Source organism: Cannabis sativa, chromosome 5 (assembly GCF_029168945.1).
Source record: "Cannabis sativa cultivar Pink pepper isolate KNU-18-1 chromosome 5, ASM2916894v1, whole genome shotgun sequence".
Lineage (NCBI taxonomy): Eukaryota > Viridiplantae > Streptophyta > Magnoliopsida > Rosales > Cannabaceae > Cannabis > Cannabis sativa.
The window spans coordinates 8,468,399-8,490,399 of NC_083605.1; the positions used below are offsets into that span (position 1 = coordinate 8,468,399).

At 36.5% G+C, this 22,001-nt stretch overlaps 1 protein-coding gene across 1 annotated transcript; it reads left to right on the forward strand.

Moving 5' to 3' along the window:
• Window positions 1–2,100: 2,100 nt before the first annotated feature.
• LOC133037794 (uncharacterized) lies at window positions 2,101–3,309 on the forward strand. Its single transcript, XM_061115375.1, has 2 exons — window positions 2,101–2,618; window positions 2,714–3,309. The coding sequence occupies exons 1-2, from the start codon at window positions 2,112–2,114 to the stop codon at window positions 3,233–3,235; spliced, it is 1,029 nt and encodes a 342-aa protein (XP_060971358.1). The 5' UTR covers window positions 2,101–2,111; the 3' UTR covers window positions 3,236–3,309.
• Window positions 3,310–22,001: the final 18,692 nt, after the last annotated feature.

Below are 22,001 nucleotides of genomic sequence, written 5' to 3' on the forward strand. Positions count from 1 at the left end.
TTTATTAATTATTAATTAACATTTTATTATTAATTATTAATTATTGTTTTAATTTGTATTGTGTTATTATTTATTAATATTTTACTAATTATTAATTATTAATTATGAATTTGTATTATTTATTAATTATTGTTTTATTATTAATTATTAACTTTTGTATTAATTTTTATTGTCTTATAAATTTGTATTATTTATTAATTATTGTTTTATTATTAATTATTAACTTTTGTATTAATTTTTATTGTCTTATTAATTTTATTATTTATTGATTATTGTTTTATTATTAATGATTAATTATTGTATTAATTTTTATTGTTTTATTAATTTTTAATTATTGTTTTATTTTTTATTGTTTTTGTAATAATTAATTATTGTTTTATTAATTATTAATTATTGTTTTATCTTTTATTATTTTATTACTTATGTATTATTTTTTTAGTATAAATTATTGATTATTTTTTTTAATTTTTATTGTTTTATTGATTATTGTTTAATTATTAATTATTAATTATGAATTATTGTTTTATTTTTTATTGTTTTATTCATTATTGGTTATGTTTTATTATTAATTATTTATCGTTGTTGGTTATTAATTATGTAAGTATATTACCAATTGTATTTTTGTATTATTAATTATTAATTATCGTTGTTGGTTTTTTTTTTTTCAGGGAAGTGCACATCTTATAATTCCAGTGTCGGACCATTACACTGGCCGTGTCACATGGCGCGGGGGTAGTTACTACTACCCGAAGATTAAGGCTAAATTTGAAGAATTTAACCTATTGGACAGGGTGAGGGAATCCCCTTTCAAACAGTTTTTCGAGAGAGCGCCCATACAATTTTCTGGAGCATTTTTTCATCAGTTGATGCTTCACAAAATAAAATCTGACAAGCCGGACGAGGTCCATTTCTATGTGGGAAGGAAGAGATGTAGATTTGGGAGGGTGGAGTTCGGCTTGGTCACCGGGTTAAACTTATTGCCCTACTGCGAGGAAGACATCGAACAAAATGGAAGCTCGACCCAGGTTGATTCGGGAATATTTCAACGGTAGTGCTTCGATCACCTTCGGCCAACTGCGCAGAGTTTTTGAGAGCTGCACAGAAGCTGATGATGTTTACAAGTTGGGGATTGCCTTGTTTGTCATGGGCGTCCTCACTGGTAAGGAGGAGAAGACTGCCGTTCCTCCTTTTGTGATAAGAATGGTTGATAACCTTCCATTCTTCTACGAGTATCCCTGGGGAAAGATTTCTTACACCAAGCTGATGGAAAGTTGTAACAAGGATTACTTGGATGTGAAGAATAAGATGTTGAAAAAGATTGAGAAGGGAGTAACTCAGAAGGAGGCAAAATACTCAGCCTACGGCTATCTTTGCGGCGTTGCGGTATTGGGCATACGAGGCCATATTACGAATTTGGGCAACGAGTATGCAGTGAGGAGGTCGCATGGCTTTCCGAGAATGGTCAACTGGGAGAGTAAGCCGAAAACTACACTCGGGAAGGATGAAGTGACCAGATTATTTGCTAAAAATGTAAGTTTGTTACGCTTTATTTTGAATTCATGTTAATTTCCATATAGTATATTAATATATTTGTTATATTTTTCGGTTGACGGATGTACTCCGTGTTATGTCCTCGGCGAACGAGATTGAGTTTGTGAGTTACATAACCGGGGTCGGCCTCCGTTATTTGTTGACTTGGAGGAACTTGTGTTGGGTGAGGATGGGCAACCAACACAGGATGCTTTGCGAAGCCAGGCCGAAAAGCTTGCCTCCACATTGGAAGAACGAGCGGTGGCAGCCCGAATATTTAAAGACTCTACACCACCTCCACCGTCTCCTCCACGTGCACCGCCCGCAGTTCCAGATGGGTCTGGTGTTGACCCATCTCCAGCTTCAGTTCCTGATGGGTCTGGTGTTGACCCATCTGCAGCTTCAGTTCCTGATGGGTCTGGTGTTGACCCACTTGCAGCGTCACAGGGTCCTCCTGTTCCCCCGTCAGCTTCCATTCCCAGCACCTCGTTGGCTCGCGATCCAGTATACCCTGCCATTTTGGCAAGGTTGGAGACTGTGGAGAGGGGGCAGGCCGCTCGCTAAGAGGACAAACAGCGATTATGGATCAGTTGAAGACCATAATGACGCTCCTGCAAGATCCTGGAAGGCCGGCAGCAGATTCACAGCCACAGCCACAGCCACAGCCACAACCGGAAGAGGAGGCTCGGACACCGGAAGATGACTTCATTCTCCCAAATGATTACCAACCGGATGATGATGACATGTTCTGTACACCTGAGAAGACGAATATCACCAGCATCGGGGATACTCAGGATTCTGAGGTCCAGGTGTTAGAGACAGCTCCAGAAGTAATGGAGAACCGGAGGAAGAGAAGGCGGCCTAGGTGGTTCGCTGAGTACACTGAAATGAAGAAGAAGGCTAGGGCTACTTCGACACTCGTGAATGCGGACCCACTTAGAGTGGTTGATCGGAAGCTGCTCAAGACTTTTCACAATTGGGTACTCGGCCAGATTGGGAACAATTACCCGAGAGAGTGCTTCACCGGTCGATACCATTCGTCTTGGTTCCTCGAACTGCATACTCCGAAATTTTGGCTTGGGAACGATGTAAGTTTTTAAGACTTTTTTACTGCTTTTGCTTTTAAAGACTTTATCTAACTCTTTTTTATTTAACTCTGACATATTTAATTTTCATGTTTTAGCATTTGGATGCGGCATTCCATTTGATGAGGAGGCGGCAACACTTTTATCCCGAGTCCTACCCGAATAGATGTGTCATAATGCCGTGTATTTTCCCAGCAGGAGTTATTGCTCGGTGGGAAGCTGCGGGTGATGACCAGGCTAACTATCAGTGGGACGAGGGCATATTAGATTTGATCCGAGGGGATGAAAGTCAATTCTTGGCCAGTTGGAAGAACAAGGAGAGAATATATATGGCCCTCTACTTCGATGGAGCAAAGCATTGGGTGGCATTAGAGATAGATCTGGATCATTGGTTGTTGAACATATTTGACTCCAGCCTCGGATCGATTTCCACGAACGAATTGAACCGTCACCTAGAAATGTGGGAAAAATTACTACCAAATTTGCTGCTGCAGGCTGGCCTATTCGAGAGTCATGACATGATCCTCTTGCCTCAACTTACCGCCTCAGAGAGCCAGGTCAGAAATTTCACTTCAAAAGTCATGGATCGGGCCGTTGTTCCACAGACAAAGACAAGGTAACTTAATTACAATTGATTTTTTTGTTATTTAACTTGAATTTAATTTGCACACTTTTATTCATTTACTTTTTATTGTCTCATACAACAGTAATCGCGGGATGTACGTGATAGAGCACATCGAGCATAGTATGCTGGAGACTACGTTTGATAATGTGCACGATGAGAATATGAAGAAATTTAGAGAGCGGTGGTGTGTAGATTTGTTTTACCAGAATTTAGCATGAACAAATGTTTTTTTTATTTGGTATTTATTAAGATAACAATGTAAATGGTTTTTTTTTATTGGTATGTTTATGTTTTTTCAAGAGTTCATACAAATTTTACGCCTTTCTTTCGTGCAACAAATTATAATAATTATGTAAACATAAAATATCACAAATTCTAATGTTTAAAATAGTCCAACATTAATTCAATAACAATACATAATAGTCCAACCCATCACGATACAAATAAACTAAAAATTTATGTTAAACCTCGGTAGGTGCAAGTGCTTCTGTTGTGTCCCGTGGCACCGCACTTGCTACATTTTCGTGATTTGATAATCCTTTCACCATTACAAGCAGTTCGGTTGTTCTTAATTCTTCCAACCTTTTGCTTCTTGGGTCGCCCTACTGGTTGCTTCTCAACAGGCACTCCAACTGTCATGTTCTTTATGTCATCAGGTAATTCCCAATCATCCTCGTCACCAACTGGCATAATTGTTCCTTCGTATGTTCTCCTCCAATATTCTGTTGTGTAATATGGCGAGCATAGTGTGTACACGCTAATACTTCGCTCCTGAGATGCAGCACATGCATGAGGACAAGGAAACTTCATGCACTGGAACAAGCCGCAAGTGCAACTCTTTTCCTGCAAGTCCACTACGCCACCGGTGAGAACTTGTTCTTCCGGGGTGAACCCGCAACGTGTAAGGCCCGCATGAGTCAACGTTCAAAAACTGACCTTTTTCAAAATGCAATGCCAAGTCCTCCTCCATTTCTGGTGCTAGGGGTTTCGTCCACTTGTCAGCTTTTTCTTTTCGTGAAGCAAACCACTTCTGGACTTTGGACCTCAGGAATGCTACAGCAGCAGTGATCGGGAAGCCTCTTGCATCCTTAGTTGTGTTGTTGAAGCTCTCAGCCCAGTTGCTCGTCATTACATTGTAACGTACCCCTGGAAAGTACGACCAGACCCATTTTTCAAATCCGATTTCCTCAAGATATTTTGCAACCGCTGGATTCATGGCCCGAATGTTCTCAAATTCTCTGTGAAACTCTGATCTTGAATACGTGTACGCACACGTGTAAATGTGATTCGTGAAGACGTCAGTCTTGAACTTGTGGTTGACGTTCATAATAATGTGGTGGTAGCATGCACCGTGGTGTGCATCAGGGAACACGATATCCAAAGCACGAACAATACTTTGATGCCTATCCGAAACAAAAGCTAAGTTCTCAACATCACCAATCGTTTCTTTCAATTTTCTCATAAAATAGGTCCAGGAATTGTGGTTTTCACTGTCAACTATAGCAAAAGCTATCGGAAAGATATGACTCCCTGCATCCAAAGCCACTGCACACAACATTTGCCCACCATACCTAGTCTTCAAGAAAGACCCATCAACGTATATAACAGGTCGACAAAACTTAAACCCCCGAATAGAAGGACCCAGAGAGAAGAAACAATACTTGAAGCGACCATCTTCTACCACAAAATCCGTGATGGTACCTGGATTCCGCAACTATAGCATGTGCAAGTAACTAGGTAATAAAGAGTACGAATCCTCAGGTGTACCCCGAGTCAGGTGTATTGCCTTCTCTCTGCACCTCCATGCCTTTTCGTAACTCATTTGGATCCCGTAATCCTTGTGCATACTTTTTCTTATATCAGAGGGCAACTGATCCGAGCCGTCAGTTGTGAACTTATCCTTAATTAGATGGGCAACTATTACAGGTGATGCTTGACGGTTATCTTTTCCTCGAAGATCAAGGGAACATGTATGTACATTATGAAATGTACTCACCTCAAACATGTTAGAAAGTACGTTCTTCTTCGCTCTTAATCTCCACCCACAATCTGTATCCTTACATGTGACGTACCAAATATCAGTACCGGACTTCCTAACGTAGTAGTCAAACCCTTTCTTCATTGCATACAGGCCAACAACCATCTTTAAATGCTCTTTGTCTCTAAAAAACTTTCCCACATGTAACTCCCCGCCTGGTGTGCCACCCGTAGATATATAATGACTATGATCCTCGATGTCTTCTCTTGTATACATTTTCTCCTTGAATTTACCGTAACTTGTCGAAGAAGAAAATGGATCGCTCCATCCAGTCACATTGGTACCTCGAGCATCAGTAGGACCACTAATATCATTGGTCTCTCTACCATTATTAGGACCTGTACTGTCAGTAGTTCCTCTAGCATGACTGGTTTCGCCTGGACGACTACTACTAGTACCAGGTGTTTGACAATTTTCTCTACGTGGCATTCTTTTCCGTGTCGGTGGCCTCGGTGGTATTTGGTACGATAGTGGAGTCAAGTTCAAAGGTACAGCAGCAGGGGCCTCTGCACCTTGGTCGTCTCTTACGCCATCATTGCCCTCAACATAACATTCAGGGTCTGGACCATTAAAAAAACCATCGATGAACGGCATTTGTGCTACAATATCAGCACTCGGCATCATATTGTTTAATTCAGGTAATACATCTGCAACCAACACCTCTGGATTTGTTTCTGGACCAACAAAACTCCCAACCTCGCTACGATTATCCTTAACAAAACTTGGTGTGGGACTAGGATCGACGCAAACATTCTTCTTTAACAAAGTCACAAACAAAGGAATAAATTCATCTGGCTTCTTCGCAAGTGTAGATAAAAAGTACCTTGCACGCTTATCATTTCGAATAACTTCAGGAGGATACTCATAGCCTTTCCTGTACTTGTAATTTACTTCCAATTTCAAGTCATACTCCGCTTTGTCAACATCCAGTTCTTCGTACAAAACATCAACCAAACCTGAGTAGCTTAGGTTCGGATCAATGTCAATTGTCAAAGCGGCACTCCCTTTATAAATCCAATCTCTACCATCAAGCTCCCAAACACCATTATACATAACACACGCATTAACAGTTGAATCTGTCACAAACATTTAAAAAAACACAGTTATAATTTACAACAAAAATCTCACCGAAAAATATCTTAATTAATCATTAATAACAAAACAATAATACTTAATTGATAATAAAATAATAATTCATAATAATTCATAATTCATAATAAAACAATAATTAATAATTCATAATAAAAAAAATTTAATAATTAAAAAATAATTATTAATTGATAATAAAATATAATTAATAATTATTACTCAAACCATAAAAAATAAACAATAATTAATAATAATTCATAATTTATAGTTAATAAAATAACTTAAAAAAAATAATTCTTAAAACATTAACTAAAATAATAATTAATAACTAATAATGATTAATAAAAAAATAACTAATAACACAAATAATAAATCAATATAAAATAAATTAATAATAATAAATAAAAAATAATAATAGATTAAAAAAATAAACAATAATTAATAATAATTCATAATTTATAGTTAATAAAATAACTAAAAAAAAATAATTCTTAAAACATTAACTAAAATAATAATTAATAACTAATAATGATTAATAAAAAAATAACTAATAACACAAATAATAAATCAATATAAAATAAATTAATAATAATAAATAAAAAATAATAATAGATTAAAAAAATAAAAAAAATCCTGTAGGGTCCGATTGGTCCGACCATCGGACCCCACAAGGATTGGACCGTATATTAAAAAATTCAAAAAAAAAAAAAATTGGGCCGATGGGTCCGACGGTCGGACCATCGGACCCACAAGGATGGATCGGACCTTGTATTAAAAAATTTAAAAAAATAAAAAATTCAAAAAAAAATAATATGGGCCGATGGGTCCGATGGTCGGACCATCGGACCCCTATGGGGACCATCGGACCCTTGTTCCAAAAAATAAAAAAAAATTTAGGAAAACACATCGGACCCGAGGAGGGTCCGACCATCGGACCCAGTGATGGACCATCGGACCCATCGGCCCATCACCCCTGTCAACAATTTTTTTCCCACGTCGGGCCACCCATCGGCCAAAGACGGCCCCATCGGACCGACGAAAAAAATGCGAAAAACAGCAAAATCCCAGTTTTCACATGCAGCAAAAAATATAACAGAAAAAATAACAAAATAACAGCAACAATCCACAGATCAATCATCAAACACAACGTTCTTAATTAAATATGACAACAACAAACAAGATTTAGAAAAAAAAAAAAATTAAATACTTACCCATTGATGGAGCTTGTAATGTGGTGGATTAGTGTGGTAGCTTGTAGTGTGGAAGGTTGTAGCTTTTAGTGATGAGTGAAGAGAAGAAAAAATTTTTGGTGGTTGTGGAAGCTTTTGGGTGGGGATTTTGTTTGTTGAATTGATGAGAAAAAGGTTGGAGTGGGTAGATGTAGGTGGGGAGGGTATTATGGGAAAAATACAAAAAGTGTCATATAAAATTAATTATATATAGTATTAGTTTAGGGGAATAATATATGGGTTATTTAAGCATGGAAATTCAAATTTCCCTTATCAATTTTATGTATGTTGTGACTTACGGCCTGTAAATTATCGAGCAACAGTTTCCACTCAGGTTGACCGACACACCTTAATTTGAAATTAAGGTAAGACTAGTATAATTATTACATATGTGTTTACATATTTAGTGTACATGTTTATAAATACCTAATAGATAATATATAAGTAAGGGTGGTATTAGTGTACATAGAGTTGCACTGAATAACGACGAATATATATTTGGTAGGGTACAGATTGACGCTATCACATCAGTATAATTACAGTACTGAGTATACACTGATATTATGGTCAATCATACTGTCGTATGAATTTTCCAAACTCAATACGCGTGGGACGCGGGGTAGGATTGTAATTGGGTGTATGGACGCCTAGTTATAATCTGATTTATATTATGTTACGATTATGCTTTTCTTACGGAGTCTATCGACTCACATATATTGTTTACATATGTAGGTAAAGACAAAGCAAAGGTTGAACAGTAGTGAGCTCGAGCTAATGAAGATTGTATATATCGAGACAGTTAGAGCTAAAGTGTTCAATCTTCGAGATAACAGGCTTATTTTGATAATCGTTGGGTGACAACTTTTGTAATTATAATATTTTGTAAAACGGTTGTAACTTAAAAACAGGATCTCATATTTTGTAAATTATTATATATATATTTAAAATTAAAGTTTAATTATGAAAATATTAATTATTCACGTTTTTCAATAATAAACCCGTTAATTAGCAATGAAGTGCACAATAAATTAAAATCACAATAACGTGCTTAATCTAGTAGGACATTACAAGTTTGTCATCAAATTTATTTTGAATTTCCTTAGAGTTAAAAGCTACTTTAACCTCTGACATTGTGAGGGTGTCTTTGCCATAAAGAATTGTATCAACAAAGTGTTCATGCAATTTAAGTAAAGAACTCGGTAGGATTATGGCCTAGTCCTCTTCTTCTACCTTCACACCAATATTGTTCAAGTCTAGAACAATCTTGTAAAGTCATTTACGTGTCTCCTAAATTCCTTGCTATCTTCCATCCTTAAGGTGTACAATTTCTTCTTCAAGTATAACTTATTGGCAAGGGGCTTCTTCACGTAGATAGTAGCCAATTTATCCCACAGACTAAGAGCCTTTTCTTCATATGCAACTTCTCTGAGAATTTTATCTCCAAGACTGAGGAGAATTGTAGAATGTGCATCGATCTCCATCTCCACCTTTTTCTTCTGATCTTCAATGGCTTTGCATTGATTGCTTTTGAGATCTCATAGGGCCGGCCCAAGCATTTTGAGGACCTTGTGCGAAATTTTAAAATTGAGCCCTTTAGAAAAAAAAAACAAAAAAAAAATAAAAAAACAAACCATGTACATTAAAACTACAATTTTATTAGTAGTTTTTTTAAAAAAAAAAAAAAATTGCTTCATAAATTTTCAATTATTTTTTTTTATTTATGTATAAATAATAGGAAAAAAAAAAGAAAATAAATTAGGCCTTAAAAAAATAGAAGCCTTATGCACTGGCCCAAACTGCCCAATACTTGGGCCGGTAATTAATCAAAGCATAAATTTACTTCAATAAGCCAGCTGTGGTAGTTATCATTCGAGAGTCAACTGATTTTGGAGAGAACAAATTTATGACAAGATGAGTCATTATTAGTCATAAATATATAATTTAAAATTATATGTTTTTTTTTCTTTCCCACAATTTTGAAATTATATGTTTGTTTACAATTTAAAAATTTCCAATTATTTTAGTTGGTCTGTTTTTCAGTTGGTAGTAATCATTTTCAGTTTATTTCCATCAATTGCCAATATACATATACATATGTCACTATAGTTTTGGAACGAAGAAAAGATTCTTGGATCAATAATAAATGTTGTGGCTTAAACTTAAACTATTATAACTGTGGACTTCAAACGCTGAAATTGGTAAGTTTCTCTATATTTCTAATGAATTAATTGTCTATATACTACATGATCATGTGATTTGATTCTACAACAAGTTTATTTTAAATTAAAAATACTATATATATTGAGTGTGAGTGTATACATAGACTTCTAGTCTACTATCTTGAGCAAGAGAAGATATATGCTTAAATCATACGTATAATAATTAATACACATGAAAAGAGGACTTTGACAATGGTCCAGTGCTAATTTTAAGTAGTATGAAAAGAGGACTATTCATGATAAATTTATTAAAATTAAAAATTGTGCAACTCATCAACCCCTTATTTCTTTATTCAAAATCCACGTTACATCTTCATCATACTACTAAGTTATTGACTCAATTCAAAATCACCAACAAACACAAAGATTCCAGTTTGTTTTGTTTCCTATTCTTTAAGTATTTGCTATAAAGAGACAGTTTTTGACTAGTTCTATTTGATAACAAGAGAAAAGCTATAACAATAATAGATCATAGATAGAGAACTTGGAGAATATTTTGAAAAATGATAAATCATTTATATTTTTTAACCATCTTCTAAGTGATGTCACTTATTGTAACTAATAAATTAGTTAAATTATTCTATCAGTTAGTTAGCTTGGTAGTGTTTTGTAATTTTCTTTTGTTTCTTGATTGTACCTGGTATCGGTTTATAAATAAAGGCATGTTCTTACTTTGTCGAGTAATGCATTCATTCATAACTCTATTTCTTCTTCAGTTCCTTTCTTTGCTTTCTAGCACAACTTAGATTCTCGTACTTTACATGGTATATCATCGTCTTTTGACTAGCGTCCATGGAGCCTTCCACCTCTAATCCGCATGCTATGTTTCCTGCTGCTACTGCTAATAAAACAAATATTTGGAATCTCTTCTCCAATACCCTAACAACTTCCCTAACTTTGAAGCTTGATCGCAACAACTTTCTCTCGTTGAAGTCTCAGGTTGTTTCCACGGTCATTAGACATGATCTGGATCAGATTCTGTTACCTGATATATCTCCCCTTGCTACTCTGGTCACCGGAGCCCCCAACCCTGAATATGCACAATGGAAAAGAAAGACTACCTCCTACTATCTTGGCTTCGATCGTCCATGACCGAACCAGTTCTTGCTTCCGTAGACAATTTCACTTCATCTTTCACTGCCTCGCATGCTTTGGAGCAACGATTCTCGAGTTAAACCAAAGCTCATCTTCTTCAACTAAAAGGTCAATTCTTGCATCTGTTGAAAAATAATCTCTCGATCTCGGAATATGTTGAAAAAGATCAGTCAATTGCGGATGCTTTTATGATTGTTGGCTCACCTGTGACAAATCAAGATCTAGTGCTGCAACTTCTCAACAGTCTTGGCCCTAAATTTAATCTGGTCGTGTCTGACATCACGTCGAGAAGTGATCTTCTCTCATTCGAAGAAGTTCAGGCCTTCCTTCTCTCCCATGAAACATGTCTTGAACTTCGCAATTTGGTCACTGGTCTCTCTCTCAAGATGCAAGCAAATCTTGCATTTGTCTCTTCAAGAAGTGGTGGATATCGTCCTCAAAATGGATTTAGTTGTGGCAATAACAGTGATAACAATGGCAGCCATCCTTATGGTCGAGGAACTAGTGCCCAATTACTCTGCCAAGTGTACCTTCGAATGAGTCATACTGCAACTGTCTCAGACTCTTTTGGTTAAAACTGACATTCTCTATGATCCATAGGCTTTAACAACTACTATGATCCCTGAAATTGGCGATGATGAATCTTGGTTTTTGGATATTGGTACCACAAACCATGTCTCCTTTGGCACAACCAACCTGGACTCAGCCACCACATACAATGGCAATGAGACTATTGCAGTTGGCAATGGTAAGAAATTGCTCATCTCTCACATTGGTCACATAACTATTTCCTCCTTACCTCAACCAATTCATTTAAATTTTGTTCTTAATATGTCTTTAATGACTAAAAATCTTGTTAGTGTCTCTCAACTTACCATTGACAATGATGTCTTTCTTGAATTTTATAAATCGTGTTGTTTTGTCAAGGACAAACTAACAGGCACTGTGCTCCTCAAAGGGAAGGCTAAGGGTGGTCTTTATGAACTCAGTGATGCTTCAAGCTCCTTTATCCAATGTCACCTAACAACATATTCCAAAGACTCTTGTGAGCCTTACATTTGTACTTGTATTGTCATTCAAAACTGTCTACTGAATCTTGTACTATTGAAGATATCAACAAAAGAAATTCTTGTTCTTACCTACTTCTTCTAGTCAAGTGTTTTCTATTTCTAAAAGTAATGACATTGCAAACTAGGCCGCCTTGCCTATAGCACTCTAACAAAGATTCTACCTCACATATCATATAAGAGTTCATTAAAAACCCCACAATTTTGCAAAGCTTGTCACCAAGGCAAGATTGATAAACTCCCTTTTCCTGACCATTAGTAGGGCCACACAACCACTTGCACTAATACACATGAATTTTTAGGGTCCTTCTCACATCATATCTAAAGATGGATTTAAGTATTGTGTGTATTTTCTTGATGATTTTAGTAGAATCTGTTGGATATTTCCCATGTCCTTAAAGAGCCAAGCATTTGACATATACATCAAATTTAAAAGCCTTGTGGAGTTTGGGGTGGAAAATAGTGACCATTTGCTTCTTCTTTACTCATCAAGAAATTTATTTTCAACACCCTTGTCCAAGAACCAGTGAGAAAAATGGTAGTGCTAAGCGTAAACACAGACAAATTACTGGAACAGGCCTAACTTTGTTGGCTCAAGTTGGTTTAGGTATGGAGTATTGGTGGCACGCCATGTCTTCTGTTGTGTTCACTATTTATGAAAAACCGTGTTTTTGCAAATGTCAGTTGTATATAAGAAAATATAATAACTGTAAGCGTTTGCAGCAGCAGAAAGTAATTCGCTACAAAGAAAACCGAACGAGCGTAATATAAAAATATTTGCAGAAAAATAAATAACTTGACACAAGAGATTTATACGTGGTATCAGTGTTCTCCCGAACACTCCTAGTCCACGGGGCCACGCCCAGAGAATGAAATCAATTAATAAAGTATCAAAATTACAAAGACAATTGACTTAAACAAGTTTAGACTCCCTCTAAAGTATTGCCGCAATCCTTTGTAATCCACTTTATGAATCTGACTTCTTGAAACACCTTCAAGCCCGAACTCCCTTCGTCTTTGAAGTGTGAGTGCTTACTTCCTCCCGAAGTAAGGCTTCAACAAGTCTTCTCCCGAAGACCAAGTGCTTACTTCCTCCCGAAGTAAGGCTTTATCAAGTCTTCTCCCGAAGACCAATCTCTTGTTCAGTCAAGTAGTTCTTCACAACCTCTAGGATAGAGTGAGAACAGAAATAGAACAACTAGAACCTAGGTGAACAACTAGGCTCTCACAAAACAAAGAAACACTCTCTTCTCTCAAAAGATAAATGTAAAAAATGAATAATAGAAGAGGTGATTCGAATGGTTGCTCTCTAGGCTCTATTTATAGATCATAGAAACCAAAGAGGCAACCACAAGTTCGAATTAGCAGCTGTACAAACACTTTCCAAAAGAAACACGATCTGCTACATCAGATTCGGATGCTGACGCAGCAGATCTGCCCAGAAACGGGAAACTTACTAAAATCGGGTCCGATCTTCTTTCAATGCTAGATTCCTGCCAAAAACAGATTAGATATTCTGATTGTATCAAGATACAATCGAAATCAATAAGGAAAAGGCAATAATCAAAGTTTCCCTAAAAAAGACAACTTTCCGAAAGAGAATTCCTTCTCTTTTGAAAAGTTTTCAACAAAGGAAAGTTCAGCTGAAAGTGCACCTTTCCAAACAAGGAAAATGGCAACTAATAACCGAATAAAAGAGGTAAGATTTCGAAAATGAATGCATAGCAATCTTACCATAAAAAGGAAAAATTATTTTGTCACCTAACTTGCCAAAAAAGGACTTTACAATCTCCCCCTTTGGCACTTTAGATGAACAAAATAATTTTTACCATAAAGTACCTGCAATGCAAAGTTAGCAAGAGCAAAAGATACTACTCCCCCTGAGTAACACAATCGAATAACACAATAAAAACAAAAACATGCTAACTTTAAACATTAAGTTCACAAGTACTAACACGCCACAACTCCCCCTGAAAAAAGGGTCCAGAGTTGGGCAACAAACCAAAAAATAAATATCTCTCCCCCTTTTTGTTTATCGGAGTGCCAAAGTAAACAAAGACCAAAAAATAGACCAAAGTTTAATTAAAAAGAAACAAACTAAAACACTTTAGTCTTTGTAGAGTTTAATCAAAGTGGACAGTTGCCTGGACATGCTATGCTGGACATCAGCCATTGCTTCAAGACGAGTATACACATTCTGAAGTTCAGACTTGACTTCCAGGAGTTCTGCTGCAGCAGAGCCTGAACTTGCACCGGCGAAGCGGCGGCGGCCTCGGCCTTTGGCCGTTTTTGAAACACACCATCAAAGTATTCAGAGGGTTGGAATGTAGGTCCAGTGATGGGAGGCTCAAGTGTTTCATGTGCTTGGGCCACATTCTTCTGAGAAGATAAAACCTTATAGATTAGATTTGGAAATACAAGTTTGAAGGTTGGCTTTTTACCTCTTCGGAAGGAGACAATCTGGTTTAGAATATGTGAGGCTAGATCAATGGCAGTTCCAGAAGTGATGCGGTATAGGAGTGTAGCCACTTCTTGAGACACCACGGTCTTGTTAGAATTTGGAACCCAATTGCTTAGTGCAAACCGCATAAGGGAAGCATGAGCAAAAGTGAGGTGAGTGATTCGAAGACTCTCCCCTGGTTTCAATTCTGAACGAGCACCAGTGAGTTCAGAGTGCATCAACTCACGATCCATGGACATCACAGCATTGGATACATTCTCAGGCAATTGCAGAGCCTGAGCAATGTCCTTTTCAGAAAACGAGAACCAATGACCCCTAACATAAACTCTCCGATAAAGTCTAGAGTTCTCATCAAGGAAATCATCAGTAAGATTAGCATAAAACTCCTTAATAATGTTTGCAATGAATCCAATGAAACCAGTAAGAGTGTTTTCCCATTGAGGAAATTGAATGTACTTTACAATACCATAAACACGATGGGCATGCAAATCATAATTCCTCTCACTTTAAAACTTACGGGTTGCATATAGATTCCAGTCACGCTCATTGTCTCGATAATAAAAAGTAGGACAGCCAGAAAGAGAGGAAGGGATATTACCAGATGTAGGATCTTCCATGGGCTGCTTGCCTTTGGCAGCAGCAGAGGCCTTTGCTGCAGAAGCAGTTTTTGAACGAGGAGGCTCTGGCTCGAGTTCTGTGTCCTCACTGTCCTTCTCAGTATGCAGAGATACTGATTTGTCTGAAGAGACTTCCATTGGATCCTCTTCTTCTGAACTGGAACTCGATGAAGCCGAGGGAGGATTAGTCTTGAGTTTCTTCTTGGCTGGAGGGACAGTCTTCTCTCGAGATTGAGAGGCTCGAAGTTCTTTCTCAGCCAAGGCTTGCTGGGCTCGAGTTCGAGTGGAAGGGCCTGTTGGAGTGGTGCCAGCCATTGATGCAGCAGGAGGAGGAACAGCCAATGGAGGGGGAGATTCCTTAGAGGATTCAGATGAGGAGGTCCAGGTGCGATAGGGCCTTACCGATTTGCGAGCAACTTGCATGGGTGGACGTTTTGGCTTCTCGGCTTGAGATTCGAGCTGGGGAAGCGATGAATCTCCAGTTTTTGCAACAGCAGGAGGAGGAACTGAGGCAGCAGGGGGTGCACTAGAAGGAGTTGGAACGGTTTCTTCTAACTTTTTAGTGTGTCCTAGATTCTTGGTTCTCACCATTTTGGAATTGTAAGAGAAGATGAATAGTGACAGACAAAGAAACAAGAAAGAGGGTTCGGGTAGGTGATGAAATAAGTGTCAAAATTTAGTTTATATAACCTTGGAATCAAAACAAGAAAAAGGAAACCAATTTTGAAAATTCAAATGGTAACCGCCAGCCCATGAACCAAAAGAGGAAACCGCCCACTTCTCAACTCCTTTCCTTTTTTTTTAAAAAAAAAATAAAATAAAAGAAAACTAGAAAAGCCAAAACTTTTTCCAAAAATAAATCAATCTTTCAAGAATAAATGCACATTACCATATAAAGATTAATCTTTACTTGGAAAAAATATCAAAATAAATCAAAGAAGAATGAATGTTGATACTTACCAATTATGCACAAGATTTTCTTAACCCATGAAGCAAGTCACACGCCTCCCTCCTTTTTTTTTTTAATTTTTTTTTTATAAATTAAAACCGAAAATAAAATACAATATGCACAATAAATATATGTGACTCGAGTCAAGCAAAGAAATCAAATATCATTGACAATTGACAAAATAAAATACATGTTATGCTTTTAAGGAAAATAACTAATTAGTATCTCATGAAATAATCATACTTAATTGATGTTGAGGAAAAAGATATGCATGTTACTGAAAATTGTGAACCAGGATTATCAATTTAATTTTAATAGAGGAGACTTACAGATTTCAACACACTTGTCAGACATAAGTGTGTGCAGTGAAAATAGGATCATTGTCATTGGCAAGATTTTTCATTTTCGCCTTTTGCAATTTGATCCCGCAACTGGATGCTTTCACACCATACTGAAGGTAGCCCTTTTCTATGGTAGTGCATCCTCATCATAGTTGCTCATTACAATGTTCCAGCTTACTCATCAGATGGCTTTCACACCTCAGTATGGGTAGCTCTATTCCAGCAAGGGGCCTGACAAGACTGAAACAAAAATTGCTCAACTCTGTATAAGAACATTATTTAATCCTAGACACAAATAAAGAGTAACATGAACCTTTTAACACAACATCACAAAGTATGATCAGGCTGAGATCCTAACTAATTATATTCCAAAAGCATAAACATGATTTGTCAATATACAATGATAGAAGATTAAGAGCTAGAGATGAATCACATAACACTATTGTACAAGAATTATGAACAAATAAAATTAAATAATGCAAACTCCCAAAGACTTTCTGAGGGAGTCAAAGCGACTTGCATCTAGGGCCTTTGTGAAAATATCAGCTAATTGTTTTTCAGTATCAACATATTCTAATTGCAATGATTTATTTTCAACAAGTTCCCTGATAAAGTGGTGTCTTATGTCAATGTGTTTTGTTCTAGAATGTTGAACAGGATTTTTGAAAATATTTATGGCACTAGTATTGTCACAAAAAATAGTCAAAACACCCAAATCAAACCCATAATCAATCAACATTTGTTTCAACCACAATAGTTGAGTACAACAACTGCCAGCAGCGATATACTCAGCTTCGGCAGTGGATAAGGAGATGGAATTCTGTTTCTTGCTATGCCAAGATACTAGATTATTCCCAAGAAAGAAACACCCTCCACTTGTGCTCTTTCGATCATCAGCATTTCCTGCCCAATCTGCATCACTAAAACAAGCAAGATTTGAATTGGTATCTTTCGAGTACCAAATTCCATAATCAGGAGTGCCTATTAACATATCTAATAATCCTTTTCACAGCTGATACATGAGATTCCATAGGATTACTTTGATATCTAGCACACACTCCCACACTATAACAGATATCAGGACGACTAGCAGTTAAATACAAAAGACTTCCAATCATGCTACGATAGAGTGTAGTGTCTACCTTTACTCCATTCTCATCTTTTGTTAATTTCAGTGTGGTGCTCATAGGAGTACTTACCTGCTTAGCCGATTCAAGGCCAAATTTCTTGACAAGGTTCTTAGCATACTTGCTTTGAGATACAAATGTACCTCCTTCCATTTGTCTCACTTGAAGACCCAGAAAGAAATTAAGCTCACCAACCATGCTCATTTCAAATTCACTTTTCATTTGATCAACAAATACCTGCACTTCATGGTTAGATGTAGAACCAAAAACTATATCATCAACATAAATTTGAGCAATGATAAAATCAGATTTTATATGTTTGATGAAAAGAGTTTTATCCACACTACCTCTGTGATAGCCATGAGAAAGTAAAAATTGAGTCAACCTTTCATACCAAGCTCGAGGAGCTTGTTTCAGACCATACAAAGCTTTTTCAAGTTTGTATACATGGTCTGGAAATTGAGGATCTTCGAATCCTTTTGGTTGCTCAACATAAACTTCCTCATTCAAAATACCATTTAGGAAGGCAGATTTCACATCCATTTGAAACAATTTAATATTCAGAATACAAGCAATACACAAAAGTAAACGAATTGATTCTAATCTTGCAACAGGAGCAAAAGTTTCATCAAAATCAATACCTTCTACCTGTGTGTACCCTTGAGCCACCAAACGAGCCTTGTTTCTCACAATTGTACCGAACTCATCACTTTTATTTTTAAACAACCACTTTGTTCCAATAACATTTATACCTTTTGGTCTTCGGACCAAAATCCATACCTTGTTGCGAACAAATTGGTTGAGTTCCTCTTGCATTGCATTGAGCCATTCCTCAAAGGTCATGGCTTCCTTCACATTTTTCGATTCATATTGAGAAACAAAGCAAAGAAAGCTGATTAAATTAATATATCTTCTGCGAGTTACCATGCTTTCTTCAGGATTTCCAAGGATGAGATCTTTTGGATGATTCAGTTTGACTCTGGTGCTTGGTTCTTTCTGAATAGAGTCAGTGATGATGTTTGGATGAGTCAAGATAGACGGTTCTGGTTCTCCAGTTTCAGTTGCAGCAGCAGATTCGTCATTTGCAGCATCAGCAATGGGTTCTGCTGCATCAGGATCTGCTGTTACAACTTCTGGAGGAGTATCCATGAGACTATCTATCTTGGCTTCTGTGGAAAACTCTGAAAAATCTCTAAAATCATCAACAACCACATTAGCTGATTCCAAAACAGTTTGAGTTCTCATGTTATAAACACGATAAGCTCTACTGTTTAAGGAATATCCAATAAACACACCAACATCACTTTTAGCATCAAATTTACCAATATGCTCACGATCTCTATAGACATAACACACACATCCAAAAACATGAAAATGACTTACATTGGGGCGCTTACCTTTCCAGATTTCATAAGATGTTTTTGAGGTACCTGGACGAATAAACACTCTGTTTATTATGTAGCAAGCTGTGTTAATAGCTTCAACCCATAAGCGCTTTGTCAACTTCTTGCTATTTAACATCACTCTTGCCATTTCCTGCAATGTTCGATTCTTCCTCTCAACAACTCCATTTTGTTGAGGAGTTTTGGGAGCTGAAAATTCATGAGTTATACCTGTAGACTTGCAAAAATCATCATACACAGAATTTTCAAACTCCTTACCATGATCACTTCGAATTCGAACAATTTTCCCAATATTACAACCTTTCTCAACTCTTAATCTCAGACAAAGAGTTTTAAAGGCATCAAAAGTGTCAGATTTTTCTCTTAAGAAATCTACCCAAGTAAAACGAGAGAAATCATCAACACACACAAAGATATATCGTTTACCATTCAAACTTTCAACTTGGATTAGACCCATAAGATCCATGTGAAGCAATTCCAATACCTTTGAGGTATTGACATCAGACACAGGCTTGTGAGTGATTTTTAATTGCTTCCCAAGTTGACACGGTTCACACTTACCTTCACTTTCCTTACCAAGCTTGGGAAGACCTCGAACAATACCTGCATTTGACAATTTTTTCAGGTTTTTAAAATTAATATGCCCAAGCTTGACATGCCACAGATCTGTGGTGTTGTTGATAGCTGAATGACAAGTAAACACAGGGGTTAGAGTGTAACAGTTATCATTGGATCGAAATCCTTGCAATATACATTCATTGTCTTCATTCAGAACATAACAATGATCACTATCAAAAGAAACAGTAAACCCTTGATCACAGTTTTGACTGATGCTAAGTAAATTAGCCCTCAGTCCTTCAACTAACATCACATTTTTCAGTCTAGGTAACCCTTCAAAATTTAGAGTTCCCATACCAACAACTTTTCCAGATAGGCCATGACCAAAAGTGACTTCTCCACATTGCATAGGCCGAATGTTAGTCAAAAAATCCTTGTCACCTGTCATGTCTAGAGCAACCACTGTCAAAATACCACATTTGAGATACAGCAGTTTTATCAGAAAAACCAGCTAGACACTTCTTTTCACCCATATTTGTTTCAAACCTTTATGTTTCTTTTGAGATTTTTTCAAATTATCAAAATAATTTGTGTTAAACAGATTGTTCAACGTGAAACATTTAGGTCTGATATGTCCTTTTCTACCACAAAAATGACAAATGGGAACAAATCTTTTTACCTGAGATCTTACCCTTTTCGAAAATCCTGGAGATTTTGCAGCATCAGATGCAGTTCTTGCTGCAACAGGTTGTGAAACTGTTACGGCAGAGTTTGTAGCCTCAAGGTGATTCGTTGGAATACTAGATTTTACAAACTTCGTGACTCCAGAACTTTCCATTCCATTAGAACCAAGGCCTGCGAAACCTCTCTGACCTGCATTCTGAGCTTTTTCAAAAATAGAAGATCCAGGATTAAGCATTTGAACATTTTTCTTAAAGTTTTCAAGTTCCTTCTTTAATAGAGAGATTTTTTCATCTTTATCACAAAAACTTGTCTCATATTCTTTTATTTTCAAATTACACATTTCAATCTGATGAGACAATTTTTTATTCAATTTATTCAACTCTCTATTTTCAGAAACAACCTGAATTCATTTTTCATACATGACTTTGTATGATTCAGCAAGAGATTCTTCACAGATTTCAGACTCATCTGAATCTGATTCCTCTTGTTTGGTGGTATTATTCAGACATACCAATCTAGCTTTCACCTGTGAATCACACAACACATTAGTCATAACAGAGGTTAGGGCAACATTTTCAGCAATATCTTCATCACTTTCGGTTTCATCATCACTCCAAGTGACATTGAAACTTTTCTTATTCTTTTTCAAAGTGTTTGCACACTCAGCTTGAATATGCCCAAAACCTTCACATTCCCTGCACTGAATTCCCTTTTTGTTAGAGACAGATGGTTTAATGAAAGTATTACCTTTTGAACCTTTCGAAATATTCTTTTTATTTCCCATCTTTTTCATATATTTCTGAAAATTCTTAGTTAATAAAGCAATCTCATCATCACATTCACTATCAGAATTTTCATTATCAGCAACTTTCAAAGCAATACTTTTACCTTTATCAGCAATGGATTTGGGTTTGTCCTTTTGTTTAATCTGTTGATTTAATTCAAAAGTACGTAAGGAACCCATCAATTCTTCCACTTTCATAGTGCTAAAATCTTTAGCTTCCTCCATTGCCAAAAGTTTAGTATCAAACCTTTCTGGAAGAACTCTAACAATTTTTCTCACAAGAACAGAATCATCAAGCTTTTCTCCAAGAGCAAAATATTCATTAGCAATGTCAGATAATTTTTCATAGAATTCAGTTAAAGTTTCATTATCAGACATTCTAAGCTCATCAAATTTAGTTTGAAGCATGATAAATCTAGATCTTTTCACATCAGAAGTTCCTTCAAACTGAGTTTGAAGAATCTCCCAAGCTTCCTTAGCAGAAACACAAGATGATATAAGTTTAATGTAACCCTCACCTACACCATTAAAGATAGCATGCAAGGCTTTGCTATTGTAGGCAGATAGTTTATCATCTTCAATAGACCATTCCAGTTCAGATTTTATAGTAGTATTACCTGAAGAATCTGTCTCAACTGGAGGAGACCAACCTGATAGAACCATTCTCCACGCCTTCTCATCTTGAGATTTGATGAAGGCCCTCATTCTAACTTTCCAATAAGGATAGTTAGAGTCATTAAGCAACGGTGGTCTAGAAATAGAACTTCCTTCTGCAAAAAATGACATTCTAACAAAAACGTTATAGGACCACACTAAGAGTTTAGTTTCCTGCTCTGATACCAATTGAAAAACCGTGTTTTTGCAAATGTCAGTTGTATATAAGAAAATATAATAACTGTAAGCGTTTGCAGCAGCAGAAAGTAATTCCGCTACAGCAAAACTGAACAGGCCGAATATAAAAATATTTGTAGAAAAATAAATAACTTGACACAAGAGATTTATACGTGGTATCAGTGTTCTCCCGAACACTCCTAGTCCACGGGGCCACGCCCAGAGAATGAAATCAATTAATAAAGTATCAAAATTACAAAGACAATTGA

Excerpts from the sequence above, each read along its gene's own strand:
- LOC133037794 (XM_061115375.1), top strand. The coding sequence starts at position 2,112 with ATGGATCAGTTGAAGACCATAATGACGCTCCTGCAAGATCCTGGAAGG. Across the intron at positions 2,619-2,713 it reads AATTTTGGCTTGGGAACGAT|CATTTGGATGCGGCATTCCA; the intron begins GTAAGTTTTTAA and ends TTCATGTTTTAG.